The 18,257-nt window shown below is 53.3% G+C and overlaps 1 protein-coding gene and 4 pseudogenes across 1 annotated transcript; all 5 read left to right on the top strand.

Moving 5' to 3' along the window:
* The first annotated feature begins 476 nt into the window (after positions 1-476).
* LOC128091646 (feather keratin 1-like) lies at positions 477-1,157 on the top strand (annotated as a pseudogene).
* A 2,765-nt stretch (positions 1,158-3,922) lies between these two features.
* Positions 3,923-4,569, top strand: LOC128091643 (feather keratin 1-like; annotated as a pseudogene).
* A 4,004-nt stretch (positions 4,570-8,573) lies between these two features.
* Positions 8,574-8,870, top strand: LOC128091628 (feather keratin 1-like). Its single transcript, XM_052704965.1, has one exon. The coding sequence runs from the start codon at positions 8,574-8,576 to the stop codon at positions 8,868-8,870; it is 297 nt and encodes a 98-aa protein (XP_052560925.1).
* Positions 8,871-11,638: 2,768 nt separating this feature from the next.
* Positions 11,639-12,283, top strand: LOC128091624 (feather keratin 1-like; annotated as a pseudogene).
* A 3,625-nt stretch (positions 12,284-15,908) lies between these two features.
* Positions 15,909-16,537, top strand: LOC128091625 (feather keratin 1-like; annotated as a pseudogene).
* The last annotated feature ends 1,720 nt before the right edge of the window (positions 16,538-18,257 follow it).

Below are 18,257 nucleotides of genomic sequence, written 5' to 3'. Positions count from 1 at the left end.
CAAAACACAGTTTTCAAAGCAAAAACGGAATCAAGGTGTTGACACAGCACACCCAATGCCGAAGACAACCACTAAGCTCAAGGAAAGCAAATTCAGTAGAAGGCAGGCAGGGAGTGCAGTGCAGTGCAACTAGCAGCGTCTCAAAGCCAAACGCACCCGGGAGTCACAGAACAGCTTCTAAGGATGCCTGCAATGGGGTCCGCACCTCACAAAGTGGCCACAAACACGACTGCATGAGTAGCACACGATGGCATCACTAACGAGGCCACATCACTCCTCCAAAGCTTTGCACAAGCCTTCCAACATCTTCCAAGAGATGCGCCTTCCTCGTCACTCCAGTCACACTCAAAAATGCCAACAGGGTCAAAGGATCAAACCCACAACACGAGGAAATGAAAAGGAAGTGTTGTGGGAAGGCAAACACACCCCACCTCATGACTGGCCAGGCTCTGGCACGCAAGAGCTGCTCACTGCACAACGCTGCCATGCGCAGAGGCTCTCTCCAAGCCCTCAGGCACTCACACAGCAGCATAAAAGCCGGCCCTGGGCCTCGCTCCCTCACACCACTCTCCTGACACCTTCTCCTCTGCAAGCCTCCAGGTGAATCTGCACCCTGCTGCCCTCCTTCACCCACTGCACCTGGCCCAGCTCTCCACAACTCCTCTGCTCCCACCCCCTACCTCATACCCCATACCTTGCTCTGCCCCCAAACTTTGCAACCTTTCCACCTCCTCTCTGTCATGCTCCCCACAACCAGGCCTCCCCGCTGCCTGGGAACCCAACGGCTTTGCTTCACTCACCCCTCAACACCCTCCGCTCACCCAACACCTTTTCTTGCAGAGACCCTCCACCCCACAGCCATGTCCTGCTACGACCTCTGCCGCCCCTGCGGACCCACCCCGCTGGCTAACAGCTGCAACGAGCCCTGTGTCAGGCAGTGCCAGGACTCCCAAGTCGTCATCCAGCCCTCCACCGTCGTGGTCACCCTGCCGGGACCCATCCTCAGCTCCTTCCCCCAGAGCACCGCCGTCGGATCCTCCGCATCAGCTGCCGTGGGCAGCGCCCTCGACGCCCAGGGAGTGTCCATCTCCTCCGGCGGCTTCGGCTTCGGAGGCCTGGGCTGCTTCAACGGCGGGAGAGCCCGCTACCCCTGCTAAGGGCCTGCGCCCACACCCTGACACCAAACACCTGCACCCTGCAATGCGCCTCACGCACTGACCACGCACCTCTGGGTCACTGACAGCACATGGCATCAGCACCTCTTCAACCATGGCTCGTCATTCCTCGTAACAAAGAAGCAAGGAGGGAACGGGACCTGACAACACTGCTTACAAGGAGGGCCTCTGAAAAATTTAATATCTTGAACGTACTTCTCTAAATCCTTTTCTTTCTCTACAGTGATGCTGATGGTCATGCTACATGCACTTAAGGCCATGGCTTTCAGTCTTCGTGCTCCTTCCTTTCATGTATTTTCCTCAATAAAGTTCTCTTGCACACCAGCCTCACAATTCTCTCCATCCTTTCTTCAACAAATGCTCTTCACACTTCTCCCATTCAAAAGACACGGCTCAAGAGGCCAGTAGGATGGGACCAAGGGGGCTCCATGACCTCCCCTGCCACAAATGGTACCAGCAAGAACAGTTGGGGCAGCGACTGGGCTTCCAGCACATCACGCAACATCTATGCTTGCCCACACAAACTCTTGGGCACACCAACGCCCTTCTGCCCATGTCCACTGAAACAACCTCTCCATGGCAGCACACCCCAGCAGGATTCTCCTATAATGACCAAAAAACCACAGACACAGAATCCTTTACCTGTTAAAGAATTTGTAGTGACCACGCTGTCCTACTGTCCCACTTAAGCACACTCAGGTACAGCTGTCAGACAGGGAACACTGCCCATATTTTCAGTACCTCAAAGGACAGGGACTACACCAATTATTCTGCTGGGTAACCTGTTCTACCGCTTGCCTCCCTCACACTGGGAAAAGCTTCCTTTCTCTTCCAAGGAAGGTTCAAATTCAGTGCTGTCCACCGTCCTTTCTTCTGGCAGCAGACGGTCATGCAAAAGGGCTGGCTCTCTTCTCATCCTTCCCTAACATCTGGGATTTATACCCAAGGACAAGATCTATCAAGAGTATCCTTGTGTCCCGACTCAAAACTGCCTGCTGTCTCAGCTTCTCCACATCGTAAGGAAGCTCCAGGCCCATCAGCACTGGGGAAGCCCTGCACTGGAACTGCTCCACCATAGCCATGTCTGTCTTCCACCTGGGAAACTTAAACTTGAACCACCTGCACTAAACAGAAATAAAAGAGTGCATCCTCCAGCGTGCTAGCGATGCACTTCCCAACGGCCTTCTGGAGAACGATGAACTCTTTTGTCACACGGCTGCGTTGTTGCCCTACCATCACCTTGCTCGCCAACAGCAAAACCCAGGTCCTTCTCAGCAAAGCTGGCTGCCACTCTCTCATTTCCATTGCTTCCTGTTACTGCTTCCCATCTGCACGACTTCACTTTCCTCTCCTGCTGCCTCTGGATGTCCCTCTGTGACACACAACCCAGCCTCTCCACATCCTTCACAAACGAGGACTATTCACCTGGGCCATCTGCTGCTCCTTCCCATCTTCTACCATTTGCAAACTCACTGGGATCTCTACCATCGCCCAGCTTTTTCATGCAGGCGCTGAACAGTGCTGGCCTTACTACCGAGCCTTGACACAATCGGGGCACTTCACCACACCGCTGCATTCAGCCACATTCAAGCCCACCCCTGCGTCCTCTTTGACAGTTTCTCTGGGATCGCGCCATGGGAGGAAGCCTCAATGCCTTTACTAAAGGCAAGGCAATCAACTGTCACGGCCCCCCGTCATCCACCAGGCACATCACTTCAGTGTAGAGGAAACTGAGGTGGCTGTGTAAACCCACTGCTTTCTGCGAGGATTGCCTTCACCTCCTCCCCACTGACTAACATCAGGTCAACCAGCCTGAAGTTCCTCTAAACTTCCTTCTTCATTTCTTGAACGCAGGAGGGAGATGAGTCTCTTCCATTCTTCAGGAATCACTCCGATTCACCAGGACCTTACAGGGTCAACTGAAAGGGCCTTACAAAGACATCAGGCGCGTCCCTCAGCATCTGTGGGAGAAACTTGTCAGGTCCTGTACACTTTTGCACACCCAGGAGCACAACTTCTTCATTTGACCCAGCAACCGGCAGCATGCATCTTTCCCACATCCCACCGGGCAGCACAAAGGGAACTCCAGATGGCACTGTGTCAGACCAAAGCCCAGGCTTCCATCTGAATGATCCCCAATAAGGGTGGCATAGAGAGAGGACACTGGGACCTTTCTGGGACTAAGGCAGTACTCCCAACTCCAAAAGCCCTGTCAGCTCTGACACAGCCCCACACGGACAGCATCCTGCTCTGGTTGTCCACCCCAGGCGCACAGCAGGCAGCCTCCTTTCTGCGGCTGCACCTCTGCAGGCACCAGGGGCAGCAGACACCTGAGCAGGCAGCGCTCCCAGGGGGAGAGAGAGATGGGCTGAAGACTGCTTTGTCACGTGGGACAAAGGCAAGGAAGGAGGCAATGCAATTCCACTGGCAATAAAGCCCAAGAGGCAAAGAAGCCTAGAGCTGCTTGACAAGAATGCCAGGACATGGCGTACACACCTCACAACACAGCCACAAACCACCACCACAAGTGCCACACGGTGACCTCACTCCTGATACCCACCCACCACTCACACTTTCAGCATGTATGGACTCAAATACCAGTCCCACGTGAACACTACCAACAGGGTCAAAGGAACATAACCACAAGAGAAGGAAATGAAAAGGCAGCATTTGTGGAAGACAAAAACACATCGTGTCATCACTGGTCAAGCATTGGCACGCAAGAGCTGTTCGCTGCACGCAATGCTGCCATGCTCAGAGGCTCTCTCCAAGCCCTCAGGCACTCACACAGCAGCATAAAAGCCGGCCCTGCGCCTCGCTCCCTCACACCACTCTCCTGACACCTTCTCCTCTCAGCTCTTCCAGGTGAGCCTGAATCCCTTGCTGCCTTTCTTTCGCCACCCCACCTGGCCTAACTCTCCATATCTTGCTCTGCCCCCAAACTCTGCAACCCTTTCACCTCCTCTCTGTCATTCTCCCCATAACCCCAAACCAGGCCTCCCCGCTGCCTGGGAACCCAACGGCTTTGCTTCCCTCACCCCTTAACACCCTCCGCTCACCCAACACCCTCTCTTGCAGAGACCCTCCACCCACAGCCATGTCCTGCTACAACCTCTGCCGCCCCTGCGGACCCACCCCGCTGGCTAACAGCTGCAACGAGCCCTGTGTCAGGCAGTGCCAGGACTCCCAAGTCGTCATCCAGCCCTCCACCGTCGTGGTCACCCTGCCGGGACCCATCCTCAGCTCCTTCCCCCAGAGCACCGCCGTCGGATCCTCCGCATCAGCTGCCGTGGGCAGCGCCCTCGACGCCCAGGGAGTGTCCATCTCCTCCGGCGGCTTCGGCTTCGGAGGCCTGGGCTGCTTCAACGGCGGGAGAGCCCGCTACCCCTGCTAAGGGCCTGCGCCCACACCCTGACACCAAACACCTGCACCCTGCAACGCGCCTCACGCACTGACCACGCACCTCTGGGTCACTGATGTCACATCGGCTCACCAGCTATGGCTCTTCTTTTCATGGCATGAAACAGGGAAGCATGGAACAACATCAGACCAGGCTGCCTGGAAACATGACCGCTTAAACTTTCCTCTGTCCTTGCACTGGAAATTGTGCTCTTTCCACTTGGCGATCACCAAGTGGATCCTTCCTTTTAGTGTCCTTCCCTCAATAAAGTTCTCTTGCACGTCAGCCTCAGATTCCTCCTCTTCATTGCTTTGCACAATGCCCTTTCCACTTCACACACTACAAAGACACGGCTCCAGAAACCATCAGGTCTGCTACAAAAGGGCCCCAACACCTCCTCTTGCACCCGTGCCTCCAACAAGAGCTTTGGTGCCTAACACATGGCCTTCAACACATAATACATTATCTACTCCTACACTAATCAAGTCGTGGCCACATTGACGCTCTTCTGCCCATGCTCTCTCATACAACACCTCTGGGTCAGCACACACTTGATTCCTTTTCCACCTGGGCAAGATTCACTCAGATTGACAACAAACATGGTCACAGAATCGTTTCTTTTTGTGCTATCGTCTTCATTTCTTACAGTGCAACAGCCCCGCTCAAGCACAGTCAGCAATAGCAGGCTGTCCACAATCACGTCCAGTCCCCGCACCCAGGCGTTTGGTGAAGACACTGAACGTCATTCTCTTCACTTCCCTTTCATTCACTTCCCCGTCTTGGCCTGGACAACTCGGAACTCACCACATCAGGTCTCTGACACTCCTCTCACACCACCAGATCCCTGCCTTCAGACACTTCTAAGAACATCTGAGCATCTGCTTACCTGAGCAGTTTGCTGACAGTTTGCCTATAAAGCATGTCATGGGAGGAAGCCTCAAAGCCATTCCTAAAGGCAAGGGCATCAAATGTCACTTCACCCCCTCATGCACGTAACTAATCACTTTACTGCTGAAAATCTGAGGTGGGCGTGTGCAACTTTGTTCTCTACTTCCAACAACTTCTGAGCCATTCTGTGCATGGCTGCACTTTCTGGGAGGATTTCCACCACCTCCTTCCCCGGGACTAATGTCAGGCCGACCAGGCTGAACTTCCATCCGTCTTCATTCTTCATTACTTTAAGATGGGAACAGCAAGAGTCTCTTACAGTTTACAGAAACTGCTTCTCGTTACACTGATCCTTCCAACGTAATTGATGTCAGCATGGTCAACACACCAGACCCTCACCACTCATGGGTGCAACACTACAGGTTCATTCAACTCATGTAGAACCCTCCTGATCTCCACAAATCCAAGAATTACACACGCCTAAAAAGAACATGAAGAAAAATTGCTCTCTTCACTACGGACAGCCCGACACACTCCGTTACCATTTGGGATGCAAATACCCCCACAATCACCTCAGATCTGCAGCCCACGAGAGACTGCGTCCTCAGAGTTCACCGAGGAATTACTGAAACCCTCATTCTGAACAACAAACATATGAGTCCAACTCATGCCTCCACAATGTGCTCCTTAAAAATTAAATGGTGGATTTGAAGGCATTGCCCAATGTTTCTTGAAATCCAGCAGCCATGGTGCATCTGCATTGCTTTAAGGAGCCTGTTCCATGCCCACTGCTCTCTGGTGCAGAACCACAGTTGAAAAAAGCCTTTGACTTGGACTTGTGAGGCAACAGTTCACTCAACGCTTTATGTCTTTGCCTATGTCTGTGCTAGACGTTTTCCCCAGAACCATATGGAGAAAAACTAGGAAAATCTTGGCAGAAATCCTTAGAAATTACGCCTATTAGGATCCCTTGGGGAATGACGTGGGTATTCATTTCAGAAAGGGAAGAGCCATCTTCTCCAACCTGGGACACCCAGAATGCCCAGCCCAAGCTCCCACGGCTGTTTGCAATTGGCAGCTCCTCTAACAACAAAGGCACAAACCCTATTGCACAAGAGCCAAGCCATGACCTCGCTGACTCCTTTTCTGTGCTTTGGACACAGAATCTTCCGCATCCTCTGACACCAACGTGCCAAATCCCTCCTCTGCCCTCCAGTACTCTCACTTGGAATGTGCCACCAGTGCCAAATGGACGCGTCCTCAGGTATGCACAAAGGCAGACTGTTGGAAGAGCAACTCATAACTGATGACACGCAACACTCCGCGATGCAAGAGCAGCACGCAGCATGGAGAGGAGATCCTTAACAGTCCACTGGTAAGCAGGAGGAACTTACCTCCAACTACACTTGCTGCCCTCCATCACAAGGCTCTGGGCCCAGGCCTTCCACCAGCTGCTTTCCGTCCACCTCGGAAGCTCTCCACTTGTCTAACCCACACTGCCTCAGCATCTCCATGAGCGTGGCATGGGATACAGCCTCAAATCATACCATTATACAAATGCGGAACAGTGAAGGTTGGAAGGGATCTTAACCACCATCCCTTCTGTGGGCCGACGGCCTCCCAACAGGGCCCCATCCAACCTGGCCTTGAATGAAAAACCAGGGATGAACAAGGCACAAGTTGACCAGGAAACCTGAGCCAGGGCCTCACCAGCACCCGAGTCAAGAAGTTCTTCCTTACATCTAAACCAAATTGCTCCTCAATCCTTTAAATCCTTCTATTGCAAGCAGACCGTGTAAAAAGATGATTCCCCTCCCACCTGAAAGCTCCCTTCAAGTACTGGAAGGCCACCATCAGATCTCCCTGGAACCAACTTCTCTCCAGGCTGAACAAGCCCAACTCCATCAGCCTTTCTTCACAGTAAACGCGCTCCACTCCTTTGATCTTCTCTGTGCACCTCCACTGAACCCACTGCACACAGCTTCCTCAGCATTCCGGCCTGACACCCGGAAAGCAGGCCTCACACACCTAGGCACATCCCGTACAACAGCCCCTCTTTTTACTTTGCTCCATCTTCTCCAGAAGAGGTCATGAAGGGGCTCATGGCTGCTTCATCCATTCACACACCCACCAATAAACGACCCCAACATCTCAACTCCACACATTGCACTCCTCAGTCTAAAGATATTAAAACCATCGTGGATGGCCCGATGCTGAAACAGCACAAAAAAGCCTGCCTCCTTGCTCCAAAACACAGTTTTCAAAGCAAAACCGGAATCAAGGTGTTGACACAGCACACTCAATGCAGAAGACAACCACTAAGCTCAAGGAAAGCAAATTCAGTAGAAGGCAGGCAGGGAGTGCAGTGCAGTGCAACTAGCAGCGTCTCAAGCCAAACGCACCTGGGAATCACAGAACAGCCCTCTAAGGATGCCTGCAATGGGGTCCGCACCTCACAAAGTGTCCACAAACACGACTGCATGAGTAGCACACAATGGCATCACTAACGAGACCACATCACTCCTCCAAAGCTTTGCACAAGCCTTCCAACATCTTCCAAGAGATGCACCTTCCTCGTCACTCCAGTCACACTCAAAAGTGCCGACAGGGTCAAAGGATCAAACCCACAACACGAGGAAATGAAAAGGAAGTGTTGTGGGAAGGCAAACACACCCCACCTCATGACTGGCCAGGCTCTGGCACGCAAGAGCTGCTCACTGCACAACGCTGCCATGCGCAGAGGCTCTCTCCAAGCCCTCAGGCACTCACACAGCACCATAAAAGCCGGTCCTGGGCCTCGCTCACACCACTCTCCTGACACCTTCTCCTCTGAAAGCCTCCAGGTGAATCCGCACCCTGCTGCCCTCCTTCACCCACTGCACCTGGCCCAGCTCTCCAGAACTCCTCTGCTCCCACCCCCTACCTCACACCCCATACCTTGCTCTGCCCCCAAACTCTGCAACCTTTCCACCTCCTCTCTGTCATGCTCCCCACAACCCGAAACCAGGCCTCCCCGCTGCCTGGGAACCCAACGGCTTTGCTTCACTCACCCCTCAACACCCTCCGCTCACCCAACACCCTCTCTTGCAGAGACCCTCCACCCCACAGCCATGTCCTGCTACAACCTCTGCCGCCCCTGCGGACCCACCCCGCTGGCTAACAGCTGCAACGAGCCCTGTGTCAGGCAGTGCCAGGACTCCCAAGTCGTCATCCAGCCCTCCACCGTCGTGGTCACCCTGCCGGGACCCATCCTCAGCTCCTTCCCCCAGAACACCGCCGTCGGATCCTCCGCATCAGCTGCCGTGGGCAGCGCCCTCGACGCCCAGGGAGTGTCCATCTCCTCCGGCGGCTTCGGCTTCGGAGGCCTGGGCTGCTTCAACGGCGGGAGAGCCCGCTACCCCTGCTAAGGGCCTGCGCCCACACCCTGACACCAAACACCTGCACCCTGCAACGCGCCTCACGCACTGACCACGCACCTCTGGGTCACTGACAGCACATGGCATCAGCACCTCTTCAACCATGGCTCTTCATTCATCGTAACAAAGAAGCAAGCAGGGAACGGGACCTGACAACACTGCTTACAAGGAGGGCCTCTGAAAAATTTAATATCTTGAACGTACTTCTCTAAATCCTTTTCTTTCTCTACAGTGATGCTGATGGTCATGCTACATGCACTTAAGGCCATGGTTTTCAGTCTTCGTGCTCCTTCCTTTCATGTATTTTCCTCAATAAAGTTCTCTTGCACACCAGCCTCACAATTCTCTCCATCCTTTCTTCAACAAATGCTCTTCACACTTCTCCCATTCAAAAGACACGGCTCAAGAGGCCAGTAGGATGGGACCAAGGGGGCTCCATGACCTCCCCTGTCACTAATGGTACCAGCAAGGACAGCTGGGGCAGCGACTGGGCTTCCAGCACATCACACAACATCCACGCTTGCCCACACAAACTCTTGGGCACACCAACGCCCTTCTGCCCATGTCCACTGAAACAACCTCTCCATGGCAGCACACCCCAGCAGGATTCTCCTATAATGACCAAAAAACCACAGACACAGAATCCTTTACCTGTTAAAGAATTTGTAGTGACCACGCTGTCCTACTGTCCCGCTCAAGCACACTCAGGTACAGCTGTCAGACAGGGAACACAGCCCATATTTTCAGTACCTCAAAGGACAGGGACTACACCAATTATTCTGCTGGGTAACCTGTTCTACCGCTTGCCTCCCTCACACTGGGAAAAGCTTCCTTTCTCTTCCAAGGAAGGTTCAAATTCAGTGCTGTCCACCGTCCTTTCTTCTGGCAGCAGACGGTCATGCAAAAGGGCTGGCTCTCTTCTCATCCTTCCCTAACATCTGGGATTTATACGCAAGGACAAGATCTATCAAGAGTATCCTTGTGTCCCGACTCAAAACTGCCTGCTGTCTCAGCTTCTCCACATCGTAAGGAAGCTCCAGGCCCATCAGCACTGGGGAAGCCCTGCACTGGAACTGCTCCACCATAGCCATGTCTGTCTTCCACCTGGAAACTTAAACTTGAACCACCTGCACTGAGCAGAAATAAAAGAGTGCATCCTCCAGCGTGCTAGCGATGCTCTTCCCAATGGCCTTCTGGAGAACGATGAACTCTTTTGTCACACGGCTGCGTTGTTGCCCTACCATCACCTTGCTCGCCAACAGCAAAATCCAGGTCCTTCTCAGCAAAGCTGGCTGCCACCCTCTCATTTCCATTGCTCCCTGTTACTGCTTCCCATCTGCACGACTTCACTTTCCTCTCCTGCTGCCTCTGGATGTCCCTCTGTGACACACAACCCAGCCTCTCCACATCCTTCACAAACGAGGACTATTCACCTGGGCCATCTGCTGCTCCTTCCCATCTTCTACCATTTGCAAACTCACTGGGATCTCTACCATCGCCCAGCTTTTTCATGCAGGCGCTAAACAGTGCTGGCCTTACTACCGAGCCTTGACACAATCGGGGCACTTCACCACACCGCTGCATTCAGCCACATTCAAGCCCACCCCTGCGTCCTCTTTGACAGTTTCTCTGGGATCGCGCCATGGGAGGAAGCCTCAATGCCTTTACTAAAGGCAAGGCAATCAACTGTCACGGCCCCCCGTCATCCACCAGGCACATCACTTCAGTGTAGAGGAAACTGAGGTGGCTTTGTAAATCCACTGCTTTCTGCGAGGATTGCCTTCACCTCCTCCCCACTGACTAACATCAGGTCAACCAGCCTGAAGTTCCTCTAAACTTCCTTCTTCATTTCTTGAACGCAGGAGGGAGATGAGTCTCTTCCATTCTTCAGGAATCACTCCGATTCACCAGGACCTTACAGGATCAGCTGAAAAGGGCCTTACAAAGACATCAGGCATGTCCCTCAGCATCTGTGGGAGAAACTTGTCAGGTCCTGTACACTTTTGCACACCCAGGAGCACAATTTCTTCACTTGACCCAGCAACCGGCAGCATGCATCTTTCCCACATCCCACCGGGCAGCACAAAGGGAACTCCAGATGGCACTGTGTCAGACCAAAGCCCAGGCTTCCATCTGAATGATCCCCCATAAGGGTGGCATAGAGAGAGGACACTGGGACCTTTCTGGGACTAAGGCCGTACTCCCAACTCCAAAAGCCCTGTCAGCTCTGACACAGCCCCACACGGACAGCATCCTGCTCTGGTTGTCCACCCCAGGCGCACAGCAGGCAGCCTCCTTTCTGCGGCTGCACCTCTGCAGGCACCAGGGGCAGCAGACACCTGAGCAGGCAGCGCTCCCAGGGGGAGAGAGAGATGGGCTGAAGACTGCTTTGTCACGTGGGACAAAGGCAAGGAAGGAGGCAATGCAATTCCACTGGCAATAAAGCCCAAGAGGCAAAGAAGCCTAGAGCTGCTTGACAAGGATGCCAGGACATGGCGTACACACCTCACAACACAGCCACAAACCACCACCACAAGTGCCACACGGTGACCTCACTCCTGATACCCACCCACCACTCACACTTTCAGCATGTATGGACTCAAATACCAGTCCCACGTGAACACTACCAACAGGGTCAAAGGAACATAACCACAAGAGAAGGAAATGAAAAGGTAGCATTTGTGGAAGACAAAAACACATCGTGTCATCACTGGTCAAGCATTGGCACGCAAGAGCTGTTCGCTGCACGCAATGCTGCCATGCGCAGAGGCTCTCTCCAAGCCCTCAGGCACTCACACAGCAGCATAAAAGCCGGCCCTGCGCCTCGCTCCCTCACACCACTCTCCTGACACCTTCTCCTCTCAGCTCTTCCAGGTGAGCCTGAATCCCTTGCTGCCTTTCTTTCGCCACCCCACCTGGCCTAACTCTCCATATCTTGCTCTGCCCCCAAACTCGGCAACCCTTTCACCTCCTCTCTGTCATTCTCCCCATAACCCCAAACCAGGCCTCCCCGCTGCCTGGGAACCCAACGGCTTTGCTTCACTCACCCCTCAACACCCTCCGCTCACCCAACGCCCTCTCTTGCAGAGATCCTCCACCCCACAGCCATGTCCTGCTACAACCTCTGCCGCCCCTGCGGACCCACCCCGCTGGCTAACAGCTGCAACGAGCCCTGTGTCAGGCAGTGCCAGGACTCCCAGGTCGTCATCCAGCCTCCTGCCGTGCTGGTCACCCTGCCGGGACCCATCCTCAGCTCCTTCCCCCAGAGCACCGCCGTCGGATCCTCCGCATCAGCTGCCGTGGGCAGCGCCCTCGACGCCCAGGGAGTGTCCATCTCCTCCGGCGGCTTCGGCTTCGGAGGCCTGGGCTGCTTCAACGGCGGGAGAGCCCGCTACCCCTGCTAAGGGCCTGCGCCCACACCCTGACACCAAACACCTGCACCCTGCAACGCGCCTCACGCACTGACCAGGCACGTCTGAGTCGCTGGTGCCACATGGGATCACCAGCTATGGCTCTTCTTTTCAGGGCATGAAACAGGGAAGCATGGAACAGCATCAGACCAGGCTGCCTCGAAACATGACCGCTTAAACTTTCCTCTGTCCTTGCACTGGAAATTGTGCTCTTTCCACTTGGCGATCACCAAGTGGATCCTTACTTTTAGTGTCTCTCCCTCAATAAAGTTCTCTTGCACGTCAGCCTCAGATTCCTCCTCTTCATTGCTTTGCACAATGCCCTTTCCACTTCACACACTACAAAGACACGGCTCCAGAAACCATCAGGTCTGCTACAAAAGGGCCCCAACACATCCTCTTGCACCCGTGCCTCCAACAAGAGCTTTGGTGCCTGGCACATGGCCTTCAGCACATAATACATTATCTACTCCTACACTAATCAAGTCGTGGCCACATTGACGCTCTTCTGCCCATGCTCTCTCATACAACACCTCTGGGTCAGCACACACTTGATTCCTTTTCCACCTGGGCAAGTTTCACTCAGATTGACAACAAACACGGTCACAGAATCGTTTCTTTTTGTGCTATCGTCTTCATTTCTTACAGTGCAACAGCCCCGCTCAAGCACAGTCAGCAATAGCAGGCTGTCCACAATCACGTCCAGTCCCCGCACCCAGGCGTTTGGTGAAGACACTGAACGTCATTCTCTTCACTTCCTTTTCATTCACTTCCCCGTCTTGGCCTGGACAACTCGGAACTCACCACATCAGGTCTCTGACACTCCTCTCACACCACCAGATCCCTGCCTTCAGACACTTCTAGGAACATCTCAGCATCTACTTACCTGAGCAGTTTGCTGACAGTTTGCCTATAAAGCATGTCATGGGAGGAAGCCTCAAAGCCATTCCTAAAGGCAAGGGCATCAAATGTCACTTCACCCCCTCATGCACGTAACTAATCACTTTACTGCTGAAAATCTGAGGTGGGCGTGTGCAACTTTGTTCTCTACTTCCAACAACTTCTGAGCCATTCTGTGCACGGCTGTACTTTCTGGGAGGATTTCCACCACCTCCTTCCCCGGGACTAATGTCAGGCCGACCAGGCTGAACTTCCATCCGTCTTCATTCTTCATTACTTTAAGATGGGAACAGCAAGAGTCTCTTACAGTTTACAGAAACCGCTTCTCATTACACTGATCCTTCCAACTTAATTGATGTCAGCATGGTCAACACATCATACCCTCACCACTCATGGGTGCAACTCTACAGGTTCATTCAACTCATGCAGAACCTTCCTGATCTCCACAAATCCAAGAATTACACACGCCTAAAAAGAACATGAAGAAAAATTGCTCTCTTCACTACGGACAGCCCGACACACTCCGTTACCATTTGGGATGCAAATACCCCCACAAACAACTCAGGTCTGCAGCCCACGAGAGACTGCGTCCTCAGAGTTCACCGAGGAATTACTGAAACCCTCACTCTGAACAACAAACATATGAGTCCAACTCATGTTTCCACAACGTGCTCCTTAAAAATTAAATGGTGGATCTGAAGGCATTGCCCAACGTGTCTTGAAATCCAGCAGCCATGGTGCATCTGCACTGCTTTAGGGAGCCTGTTCCATGCCCACTGCTCTCTGGTGCAGAACCACAGTTGAAAAAAGCCTTTGAGTTGGACTTGTGAGGCAACAGTTCACTCAACGCTTACTGTCTTTGCCTATATCTGTGCTAGACGTTTTCCCCAGAACCATATGGAGAAAAACTAGGAAAATCTTGGCAGAAATCCTTAGAAATTACGCCTATTAGGATCCCTTGGGGAATGACGTGGGTATTCATTTCAGAAAGGGAAGAGCCATCTTCTCCAACCTGGGACACCCAGAATGCCCAGCCCAAGCTCCCACGGCTGTTTGCAATTGGCAGCTCCTCTAACAACAAAGCACAAACCATATTGCACAAGTGCCAAGCCATGACCTCACTGACTCCTTTTCTGTGCTTTGGACACAGAATCTTCCGCATCCTCTGACACCAACGTGCCAAATCCCTCTTCTGCCCTCCAGTACTCTCACTTGGAATGTGCCACCAGTGCCAAATGGACGCGTCCTCAGGTATGCACAAAGGCAGACTGTTGGAAGAGCAACTCATAACTGATGACACGCAACACTCCGCGATGCAAGAGCAGCACGCAGCATGGAGAGGAGATCCTTAACAGTCCACTGGTAAGCAGGAGGAACTTACCTCCAACTACACTTGCTGCCCTCCATCACAAGGCTCTGGGCCCAGGCCTTCCACCAGCTGCTTTCCGTCCACCTCGGAAGCTCTCCACTTGTCTAACCCACACTGCCTCAGCTTCTCCATGAGCGTGGCATGGGACACAGCCTCAAATCATACCATTATACAAATGCGGAACAGTGAAGGTTGGAAGGGATCTTATCCAAAATCCCTTCTGTGGGCTAACGGCCTCCCAACAGGGCCCCATCCAACCTGGCCTTGAATGAAAAACCAGGGATGAACAAGGCACAAGTTGACCAGGAAACCTGAGCCAGGGCCTCACCAGCACCCGAGTCAAGAAGTTCTTCCTTACATCTAAACCAAATTGCTCCTCAATCCTTTAAATCCTCCTATTGCAAGCAGACCATGCAAAAAGATGATTCCCCTCTCACCTGAAAGCTCACTTCAAGTACTGGAAGGCCACCGTCAGATCTCCCTGGAACCAACTCTTCTCCAGGCTGAACAAGACCAACTCCATCAGCCTTTCTTCACAGTAAACGCGCTCCACTCCTTTGATCTTCTCTGTGCACCTCCACTGAACCCACTGCACACAGCTTCCTCAGCATTCTGGCCTGACACCCGGAAAGCAGGCCTCACACACCTGGGCACATCCCGTTCAACAGCCTCCCTTTCCACTTTGCTCCATCTTCTCCAGAAGAGGTCATGAAGGGGCTCATGGCTGCTTCATCCATTCACACACCCACCAATAAACGACACCAACATCTCAACTCCACACATTGCACTCCTCAGTCTAAAGATATTAAAACCATCATGGATGGCCCGATGCTGAAACAGCACAAAAAAGCCTGCCTCCTTGCTCCAAAACACAATTTTCAAAGCAAAACCGGAATCAAGGTGTTGACACAGCACACCCAATGCAGAAGACAACCACTAAGCTCAAGGAAAGCAAATTCAGTAGAAGGCAGGCAGGGAGTGCAGTGCAGTGCAACTAGCAGCGTCTCAAGCCAAACGCACCTGGGAATCACAGAACAGCCCTCTAAGGATGCCTGCAATGGGGTCCGCACCTCACAAAGTGGCCACAAACACGACTGCATGAGTAGCACACGATGGCATCACTAACGAGGCCACATCACTCCTCCAAAGCTTTGCACAAGCCTTCCAACATCTTCCAAGAGATGCACCTTCCTCGTCACTCCAGTCACACTCAAAAATGCCAACAGGGTCAAAGGATCAAACCCACAACACGAGGAAATGAAAAGGAAGTGTTGTGGGAAGGCAAACACACCCCACCTCATGACTGGCCAGGCTCTGGCACGCAAGAGCTGCTCGCTGCACAACGCTGCCATGCGCAGAGGTTCTCTCCAAGCCCTCAGGCACTCACACAGCAGCATAAAAGCCGGCCCTGGGCCTCCCTCCCTCACACCACTCTCCTGACACCTTCTCCTCTGTGTTCTTCCAGGTGAGCCTGCAACCCCATTCCCTTCAATCCCTGCCCCACCTGCCCAAGTTCTCCACAACTCCTCTGCCTCCAGATCTTGCACCACCCCACTGCCACACTCCCTGCACCTGAACCCACTTCTCCCTTCTCCCTTGGTCACCGCAGCACAGCTCCTTACACTCACAAAACCCCCAACTAACACAACACCCTCTCTTGCACAGGCCTCCACCCCACAGCCATGTCCTGCTACAACCTCTGCCGCCCCTGCGGACCCACCCCGCTGGCTAACAGCTGCAACGAGCCCTGTGTCAGGCAGTGCCAGGACTCCCAAGTCGTCATCCAGCCCTCCACCGTCGTGGTCACCCTGCCGGGACCCATCCTCAGCTCCTTCCCCCAGAACACCGCCGTCGGATCCTCCGCATCAGCTGCCGTGGGCAGCGCCCTCGACGCCCAGGGAGTGTCCATCTCCTCCGGCGGCTTCGGCTTCGGAGGCCTGGGCTGCTTCAACGGCGGGAGAGCCCGCTACCCCTGCTAAGGGCCTGCGCCCACACCCTGACACCAAACACCTGCACCCTGCAACGCGCCTCACGCACTGAGCTCACGTCTCCGTCTCACCCATGGCACAAGGCCACACCAGCCATGGATCTTCTTCTCATGGCACAAAACAAGCAAGCAGGGAACAGCCTCAGAACAGGCCGTCTGCAATCATGAGGGCACTTACTTCCTTCTGTCTCTGCACCTTACATCGTGACCTTTCTACTTGGTGATCACCAAGTGGATCCTTCCTTATAATGTGTTTTCCTCAATAAAGTTCTCATGCATGCCAGCAGAAGATTCCTCCTCTTCTTTCCTTTGCTTAATGCTCATTCCATTTCACCCACTACAAAGACATGGTTCTAGAAATGAACGTGTTGGTCCCAAAGGGCCCCGCGACCTCCTCTTGCAACCACGTCACCTTGTCAACAAGAGCACTGGTGGCTGGCAGATGGCATTCTGCTCATCACATATTATCTTCTACAAAGAAAGGGAAATAGTCCAATAGCACCGCTCAAGAGCAGTCAGGAATAGCAGGCTGTCCAAAGTCAGCTCCAGTCCCATCACCCTGGCTTTTCATGACGATACTGAACAGCACTGGCCTCACTTCCCAGTCTTGGCCAAAACAGCTACGAACTCACAACATCACGACTCTGTGTCACTCGCCTCAGACCACCAGACCCTTGTGTTCAGCCACTTTACACACCAACTCAGCATCCATTTCCCTCTACAGATCGCACACACTTTGCCCATCAGCACATCCAGGGAGAAAACCTCAAAGCCTTCGCTAAAGGCAAAGGCACTGCACGCCCTCATGCGCAAAGCTGCTCACTTCAAAGTAGAAAAACACAGGTAGGTTTGCCCTTTCGTGCTCTCTATTCCCACCACTTCTTAGCCAGTCGGAGGGAATCCCATGACAGCTATCCACATTGAGCACTCCCCATCATGTTCTTCTTCCTCTGGCATATGGCAACACAGTCCGGGATTTCCTCTTCACTTCCCCAGCGGCACAGGACACTTCCACAGATATCTATTTTGCCACTCTTCCTTCTTCCTTCTCCTTCAAGACAGCAGGGCTATGAGCTCTGTCCCGCACATCACAAGCCCCTCCCAGGCGCTCTGACCTCTCCAAGACAAATGACGGCACCCTTGCAAGGACATCTCATGGCTCCCTCAGCATTCATGGGGAGAACCAGGCCGACCTCACAGCCTTGAGCACGTCCACCCTACTTCTCTTCATCTTCCTTAGCAACAAGTGCCATTCACCTCAGCAGCAAGCCACAGAGCACTCACCTCAGCTGAACGGGGGCATGAGATATGATTTAGTGGCCTGTGGTAGCAGTGGTGGTGGGAGGACGGTTGGACTAGATGATCTTGTCGGTCCTTTCCAACCTTGCGATTCTATCATTCTATCATTCTACGGCCTGCAACCTTCAGCCATGTGCTTGACCACATGGCCGGGAGCGGCTCACGGCTGCATCTCCACGTAGCATGCATGCTTCCAATTTCCCTGTGCAATCTCCAAATCCTCACGGCAACCATCAAAGGCCATGCAGAGAAACGGCCTCAGCCAACTGAAATTCGACTCCACAGGGATCCCACAGCGTCTGCTTCAAACTTCCATACCGCCAAATGGGATCCTCACCACACAAGGCACCACACAAACCACCCTACATCAGTGCTACGCTGTGACCTCACTCCTGAGACCACAACTCTTCCAT

Source organism: Tympanuchus pallidicinctus, unplaced genomic scaffold, assembly GCF_026119805.1.
Source record: "Tympanuchus pallidicinctus isolate F22 unplaced genomic scaffold, pur_lepc_1.0 scaffold5, whole genome shotgun sequence".
Classification (NCBI taxonomy): domain Eukaryota; kingdom Metazoa; phylum Chordata; class Aves; order Galliformes; family Phasianidae; genus Tympanuchus; species Tympanuchus pallidicinctus.
The sequence above is the reverse complement of the archived record's forward strand: the minus strand, read 5'-3'. Positions and strand labels throughout refer to the sequence as shown.